The sequence below is a fragment of the Macrobrachium nipponense genome, chromosome 5 (assembly GCF_015104395.2).
Source record: "Macrobrachium nipponense isolate FS-2020 chromosome 5, ASM1510439v2, whole genome shotgun sequence".
NCBI lineage: Eukaryota > Metazoa > Arthropoda > Malacostraca > Decapoda > Palaemonidae > Macrobrachium > Macrobrachium nipponense.
The window spans coordinates 143,503,536-143,511,902 of record NC_061107.1 but is presented as its reverse complement, the minus strand read 5'-3'; the positions used below and the strand labels follow the sequence as shown (position 1 = coordinate 143,511,902).

General features: G+C 46.9%; 1 protein-coding gene across 1 annotated transcript in view; it reads left to right on the top strand.

Moving 5' to 3' along the window:
• Nucleotides 1-7,830, top strand: part of LOC135215695 (nucleolin-like) — a 109,350-nt gene extending 101,520 nt beyond the window's left edge. Inside the window, exons 2-3 of the mRNA XM_064250645.1 lie at nt 7,143-7,228; nt 7,514-7,830. Of these exons, the coding sequence (XP_064106715.1) occupies nt 7,143-7,228; nt 7,514-7,815 (388 nt within the window). The 3' untranslated portion in view covers nt 7,816-7,830. The remainder of the gene's footprint in view (nt 1-7,142; nt 7,229-7,513) is intronic.
• The last annotated feature ends 537 nt before the right edge of the window (nt 7,831-8,367 follow it).

The following is an 8,367-nucleotide window of genomic DNA, read 5'->3' as shown; positions in this document are numbered from 1 at the left end:
CTGTTCGCCACCCGGACACAACAGGAAGCTCCAGGTGTTCTTCTCGGCCGTGCCGGACCCATGGGCAGCTGCAGAGGACGCTCTTCAACACCCGTGGGACAACCTCTTCGTCTATGCCTTTCCCCCGTTCAGCCTGATTCGCAAGGTGATCAGTCGAGCACTGGTCACCCCGAATCTCAGGATGATCCTGGTGGCTCCCAAATGGCCACAGGCCATTGGTATCCGGACCTGCTGGCTCTTCTCGCAGGAGAACCGAGAGAGATTCCCCCTTGGCACAACCTTCTCGCCCAGCCACACGTCGAGCGGTACACGAGCAGTCCAGTCCCTACGTCTTCACGGCTGGCTGTTATCCACCATCTCTTGCGAAACGAGAGGCTTTTCTCGTAGCGCAGCAACAGAGATGGCTGGAAACGTCCGTCAGTCCTCTGCAGCTGTGTACCAGGGGAAGTGGGCCGTCTTCTGTGGTTGTTGTGTCGTAGACGGGGTCTATCTCCTCTCAGAGCCACTCTTCAGCAGGTAGCGGATTTCCTCGTTTTTCTTCGCCGAGAGAAGCTCCTCTCAGTCCCCACAGTCAAAGGATACAGAGCCGCCTTGGCGCTCGTCCTGAAACTGAGGGGATTGGAGACATCTCGAACTCGTTCGAGATCTCCTTGCTTATGAGGAGCTTCGAAAGGTCTTGCCCACCCAGGGATCTCAGGCCTCCTGCGTGGGATGTGACTCTCGTCCTTAGGAGTTTGACTCGAACGCCGTTCGAGCCACTCCGAGAGTCGTCAGACAGGGATCTGACCCTCAAGACCCTCTTCTTGCTGGCCCATGGCATCGGCGAAGAGAGTAGGGGAGGGGAACTTCATGGTCTTTCCATGATGTACGACACTCCAGGGGATGGGGATCTGTGACGCTCGATTTCGTCCCGAACTTCGTTGCGAAGACTCAGAAACCGTCGATCCCTGACGACAGGTTCGAGTCATTCACGATTCCCTCCCTATTGGACTTCACGATAATGATGCGGATGAGATGCTGCTTTGTCCTGTGAGGGCGCTACGGCGCTATCTGAAGAAAACTCGACACCTCAGGCTGAGTGTCGACGCCTCTTCGTTAGCACCGGGGTAACCAAGAAAGAAGTATCCAAGAACACTCTTTCATTCTGCTGTGAGGTCATCAGGAGGGCGTATGAGGCTGATGGTAGTGACGACATTCCGTACGTCCGTCGAGAGCTCACGAAGTCAGAAGTATTGGCCCTCGTGGCGTTCGTAAGAACTCTCCGTGGCGCAGGTCCTGAAGGCAGGGGTCTGGTCTAACCAGACTACCTTACGTCCTTCCACCTTCGGGATATTGCCACAGGTCCTGGATACCTTTCCTTGGGACCCGTGGTGGCTGCTCAACAAGTTGTGTAGCTAACCCAGACCCTCGCAGGCTGAAACAGCATCGAGTCCTGGTGTGACTGTGTGGATGGATGTGTGAATGACGTGAGTGACTGGCTCCCCTCTTCCCGTCTTTTCCTACTCCTCTACCTGTCAGAGGGCACGTCGTCACTACGCTGGATGAGGACGAGATGCAGGTGAGCTATATGACAGAGCCCCATCCTATCCCTTTCACTAGGGATAGGAGCAGAATATCCACCCACTTCCTTCTACAAGGGGGGGAGTGGATGCCTACAAGAGTCAAACCCATGACTTTATATTTGCTCCTGTACAGGAACAAGTTCTTACATGCTGGTACGAAGAGATACGCTTGCCTCTCTCTTAGTACTCGGTCCAGAGGTCTGACCATTGATCCTGCGGTGCACACCCCGATCAATCGGACAGAGGCTTGGATCCCTCCCTCGCTCTTACGACCAGGGAGACTTCCAAGGTTGGGCGAACACCAGTCTGTTCACAAAAGACTCAGATTCCTCCCACCAAGAAGTGAGTCTTCCTATTGTAAAAGGACCGAAGGTTTGTATGCCGTGTCGGAACAAATGACAATTTGTCCAAAATTGCATTTTTCCTAACTATACAAACCTGAGGTCCTTTTACATAGCCCCACCTCATGCCACCCCTCACTCTGCAGTTTTTGCTTGGGCCAAAAGCAAAAGTGATTTGTTTTACCTCCCAGTCGCGCGCGCCCGCCTGTCGGACAAGCAGTTAACTACCGAACCCCTTGTTCGAAAGCTTACGAACCTATCCAGCTGCCGCTAGTACCTTCTATTGTAAAAGGACCTCAGGTTTGTATAGTTAGGAAAAATGCAATTTTGGACAAATTGTCATTTGTTCCGACACGGCATACAAACCTTCGGTCCTTTTACAATAGGAAGGTACTAGCGGCAGCTGGATAGGTCGTAAGCTTTCGAACAAGGGGTTCGGTAGTTAACTGCTTGTCCGACAGGCGCGCGCGCGCGACTGGGAGGTAAACAAACCACTTTTGCTTTTGGCCTCACAGCGAGTAGACGTGTGTGTTCGACGCTCTCTGCCCGCTTCTCGTCGTTTGCTTTCCTTGAGTATATTGTTGTGTTTGTGTATGAAAGAATCATTGTAAGTACAATCATTTCTCTTTATCTAATTAATTGTGAATTATTGGTCAATGATGGAATCTCCTCGCCTCGCTACCCACGGAGACTATGCCGGGTCGTACCGAAGGGCGTAAATCGCGGAAAGTTCCGCTCATTCCCGGAGATTGACCCTCATATTTTGTGCGCGCTCGGTGTCGGGGGCGCGAATGCACCCGAGCCGAGCCCTGTGAAGTTTGTAATAATTGGTCGGAGGCGCATGACCTTTGTATGAGGGCAGGAAGAAGCGAAGGCCTGCAAAGGAGTCGTCGGAAAGCTCTCCCGCGACTCCTTTGGTTACGGACACTTCGTCTTCTTTCCTGCCGCCCGCTCAGCTTCCACGTTTGGCGGACCGCCTTCCCCTTCGGGGGGGGTTTGGGGGGGGTTTCTAGGTCCTTCTCCTCACCTGACTTGTCGAGTGTGGAGGAGGGCGCTAGATACCCTGACGTCGAGTTGTACTCTGGGTCCTCTATCCGTTCGTCTTCGCGCGAGCGGGTAGAGGATCCTGCTAATCACCCGACTTTTGCTTCCTCAGGTGCGGTTGCCGCGAAGGACGACCTCGGACAGGTGTGGGCATCGTTGGGGCTGAGGGCGTACCGAGTGTCCAGGGCTGCTCTACCATCTCGCTGGCTCCGTGGCGGTCACCCATGCGATGGTTACGACCACCACCACGACCCTTACAACACCTGGCTACGCTTCACCTCCTCACCTGGTGTAGTTAGGAAAAATGCAATTTTGGACAAATTGTCATTTTAATAATATTTTAATAATATTTTTATACTCTAATAATGTTGCTGTCTTTGACCCACCTCCAAATGTGTGACACTTACCTGCCAGGTAAGTGTCATACATTAAAATGAAGTTTTTATGTTAAAACAAAGTTTAATGTATACTTACCTGGCAGGTATATATAATTTAATTCCCACCCTCCTCCCGTCAGGAGACAGGGTTCAGAGAAAATCTGGCCCAATTGGGAACGGTTCCTAGCGCTAGCGCCACGGTAACGGGGTGGTGGTTGCCTGAACTACTAATAGGTTACTAGCGTTTGCCGCGAGTTTTGAAAATTTCTGCCAGGTGGAACAGAGAATATAGCTATATATATATATACCTGCCAGGTAAGTATACATTAAACTTTGTTTTAACATAAAAACTTCATTTCATCTACAGAAGAAGAGATGGTTTAAACGTTTGCCTACAGAGTCTTCGGGGTGCGATGAGGGCTCAAAATGCTTCCCAGAAGGTATTCAGAAGGATACAATAAGAGCTAGAAATCAGGGTTACGCCCAATTTCAGCTCAGTCTCTCCTTCGACTTCCAGACTCCTTCCCTTCCTCGGGCAAGGATAGGGAAAGATTCTGCAACGAGGAACCTCATCAACATGTAAGAAGAGATCTCGTTAGCAAAAGAAGTGTTCACGAAGGATCCTCCTCGGAGGAAGACTCTTCTCTCTCGTATTGTTAGATATCCTGTCGTCTACTGGGTGTAGCTGACTAAAATCACCTCCCCTTGCCAGGGGCCAAAAGCTCAAAGGGGAAGAATTTCTTCCACCCTTCTCCAGTCTCCTGATAAACTATGTGGTTGTTCAGGACTCTCGGACAATGTAGCGCCAGCCAGGCGCCAAATGCCAATACAGGCGAAAAAACGCCAGAGGCGGACAGTTCCAAGGAACTCTGTCATGGTCGGATACTGAGAAGGAGCGGGCCTCCAACCTGGCGCAAATGCGCCAGAGGCAAACAAATCGGACAGATATAAGAGTGTCCGATGTGGACATCGCCAGACAGCCTAGAGACTCTTCCAAGCTCGAAGCTCCAGCAAGTGTGGAGGAGCCAAGCCAGGCGCGAGGCGCCAGCCAGGCTCTAGAAGCCAGCCAGGCGCCATCCAGGTGCCAGGCTCCTTCAAGGCTAGGCTCCAGTCAGGATTGAGGATCCATCCAGGCGCAAGGCTCCTTCCAGTAAAGAGAAACCTAAAGCTCTGTCATGTAAGAGGGCTAGTCCCCATGATATGGTTACAGGTAAGGCTCTGCCATGTAAGTGGGTCAGCCCCCATTGGCACGATCCGAGAAGGCTCTGTCGTGTAAGCGGGCTAGCCCCCATTGACATGATCCAGAAGGGTTTGTCAGTCATAGGTCCCTACCTCGCTGAAACTCTTGAGGCATGCAGACTCATAGACAGTAATCATGAAGTCTTCTGCCAGGCTCCAGGTGCCTTCCAGGCGCAAGGCACCAGCCAGACGCAAGGCTCCAGCCAGGCGCGAGGCGCTAGCCAGGAAGGAGGAGCCAATCAGGCACCAGCCAGGCGCGAGGCTCCAGCCAGGCTCTAGGCGCCATTCAGGCGCAAGGCTCCAGCCAGGCGCGAGGCGCTAGACAGGCGCTAGGCGCCTGCCAGGCACGAAGCGCTAGCCAGGCTCCAGGCTTCACCCAGAAGAGATCTATATCAAAGAACGCCCTGGCCTTCTTTGCTTGATAAGTGCATTGATGATTCCTTCAAACAGCTGAGAATTAAAAGCGCATGAAGTGCGAGCTTTTCCGAATTCTTGTTCTTTCCCTAACAATATGTCATAAGGACATATTAGCTGTCACATACGGGAGATGCAACTCTGTGTTGACTTCCCATTATCCGAAGGATGTCAAGATAACCTTCGAGGGATCCTTCTCTCTTGGTTGATACGTGTCTGCGGATACATTGCTGGGATAGGGAGCAGATACTGATCCTTAACTAGTGAGTTAAATTTTATTTAACGTCGTATTTTTTCTTTGGGTTGTTTGAAAGGAGTTTGTAGATAACTCTTTTCAACTTAAGCACCAACTCTCATGTTAGGATCAGGTGATCGGGATCGGTGTTGTGCTCCTTAATTATGCCACTAGGCATAGGCATATTGTCATGTAAGAGGCTCTGTCGAGTAAATGGATAAGACCCCATCGACAGACCCACAAGAACTCTTAGCCATAGGTCACATCCTCGCTGAGGCTCTTGAGGCGAAGCAGATTCCTAGGCATTAGCCATGGAGTCTTCCGCCTGATCAAGTAGGAACCAAGGTTTTATTTATTTATTACCTACAACGTATGTTGTTTACCTGTCTATTCAGTAAATAGTTGTCTCTTTCCCACCACCAAGGGTGTCAATCAGCTAAGTATATATCTGCTGGGTAAGTTCCATGTACAAAAATGATATTGTTAAGATACAATAAAGTTTTGTACATACTTACCTGGCAGATATATACGATTGATGGCCCACCCAGCCTCCCCTCAGGAGACAGGTGGAAGAGAAAATCTGGTTCTAGAACGGTAATCGTTCCTATTCCTGTCACCCAGCGGCAGGGGTGGTAGATCACCTGACCTACCTGCAGCGTGTGCTGCGAAATTCGAATTTCTGTCGGGGACGACGGAGTCTATAGTTAAGTATATATCTGCCAGGTAAGTATGTACAAAACTTTATTGTATCTTAACAATATCATTGTAATTAGTGTGATATTTGACTGATTCCGAAGGAAGATGTATGATTCGTATGTACGCAAATTAGAGCGTAATAGAATCAGGAGGTCTTCCTCCAAGATCAGTAAGCAGAGTAAACTTTATTTTGCCTAACCTTGTGGTATGGCCTACAGGCCTAGAGGAAGTGTCTGTGAGAGGTAATGCCCTTTCTGTTGGTGAATTACATCAGTAATTGGAATCTAAAGTGCTCGCTCTCCAATCAGTGTTGTGAATGTAGTGATGTTGAATTAGTGCCCCTAGTGTTGTGGAGGGGGCGTCAGATCGGCCTTATAACGCCTCTAGGTCTAGACCTCTGTCGGACTCCCAGGACCACAGGGAGAGGGCATGTCGAAAGCCGAAGGAGTTTTATCACAAAAAGTGCATTTTATGAGGAAATTGATAACAAAAACCAGGAATTTGTGGATATTTCTCATAGAAAAATACCGCGAATGCGTGAATTTTTCGCGAATAATGCAGGGAAATGTTCCCAAGAGAAATCCGCGAATGTGTGAGTCTGCGAATCCAGAGAACGCGAATACGGGGGGTCCACTGTAGACACCACATGGGATTTAAAAACTCCCTTGAAAACATATATTACGAAGACCTAACATATTTATTTTAGTTTGTATGGCGCTTTCATATATCCCATTATGTTGATGAAAAGGGTGATCAAAGCGGTTGTTTACTCTAGCCTATAACTGAACAGCCTAAGGCTAGCCTACCTAGGTGTAGGTATACAGCCATTTCTAGGGTAGTAGCTATGCAGAGTAGGGAGACAAGGGATTACTATAACCTACCTCAAAGGGCCATTCCAAGTGCTTAATGTTACAGTGGCTATTTCCACTATATGGCCATCAATCATTCAGTAGTTTCATAAGGTTTAAAAGTTTTGCATACTCTACCTAATTCATGTGTTTTTGTAATTGGCTGGCTTTGTAATTGATCTGTTGGCACAAGTGTATTGTTTATTTATGCCCAGCAGTTGTATGGTATGTTATTCCTAAAAGTACAATAGCTAGTATGCTACATAGGCTACCTAGTGACTAGTTAGTAAAATTTTGTATTCATCAATTTTTTTTATTATTCACACATTAAGTGCACAAACTTAAATAGTTCTGTACTCTATAATAATGGATGTTTCTTTCCTCAGAGATATTCGTTTGCCTAATGGCCTAACAGCGCTGCTCGTTTCATATTGCAGTAGGGCAGGTGATCCTCCACCAGAAAATTTATCAGGTAAGGGAGTGGATTATCATCAGAGGTGTCTCATGAAATTAACTTTGGATTGTATTCTTCTGGTACTTGTATTATCTTGTTCATATTACATTTTATTTGTTTCTAACAGCAAGGTTTGGCTCGAGTAGAACTTTTGAGTACATTTCTTTATATAGTTCTGTAATTAATTTCATTCTGTTGTGTGAGAAACAACATTTTGGTTTAGCCCTGTGAGAAGTAAGTACTGTACTGTTAAATTGACCTTTTAGCACTATGTATTTAGTATGGATTGTGTATTGTTTTTAGGATGTGTTGTAAAAGAGGAGGAGGAAGAAGAAGATGAGGCAGAAGAGGGGGAGGATGAGGAAGAGGAAGAGGAAGATGAGGATGACGGTGAAGATGTTGAGGAGGATGAGGAAGAGGAAGAGGAGGATGACGGTGAAGATGATAAGGAGGATGACGAAAGTGAAGACGATGGTGTAGATGAAGAACTGGAAGAGCCTCGGGGAGGATTTACAAAAGAAGCTGGAAATACAACCGAGTATTTGGTAAGTAATACTATTGTCATTTTTAATTATGTAACTTACTCAGTAATTATACAGTTATAAGGTGCACATATAGCCGTATAATTACTGGGTAAGTATAATTAAAACTAATGATAAAAATATATTTTTCAATCACCTAGAGTGAGGGAACTCAGTGAATAAAATTAAAATAAATTAAGTAGGTTTAAAAGTAAAGTTGTAGTGTTAGTGCTTTTCTTTGTATTCACACAATAAACAATCTTTTTTTTTTTTTTATCCTACTTTTGCATCTTGCTTGTGGTGCACCTGTTTAGCACAAGTAATGTTTTTCCTGATAGAAGAAGAGTGCTTACATCTTATTCCAGATGAGTATCATATTGCCAAGGGAGGGCCCCTTTCTTACTATACTACAAAATTTTTCATTCCAGAGATAATTTTTTACTGGATATTATTATTATTTCCTTCCCGTACAGTAGTACACAGACTCACTTTTTGTGGATTTCTCTATGGACCTTATATACCCATTATTCATGTGAAATTCTCATATTCGCAGTATTTTTCTATGAGAAATATACAGAAAATACTGAATTTTCAAATAAATTTCATGATAAAATGGACTTTTTGTGATAAAACTAT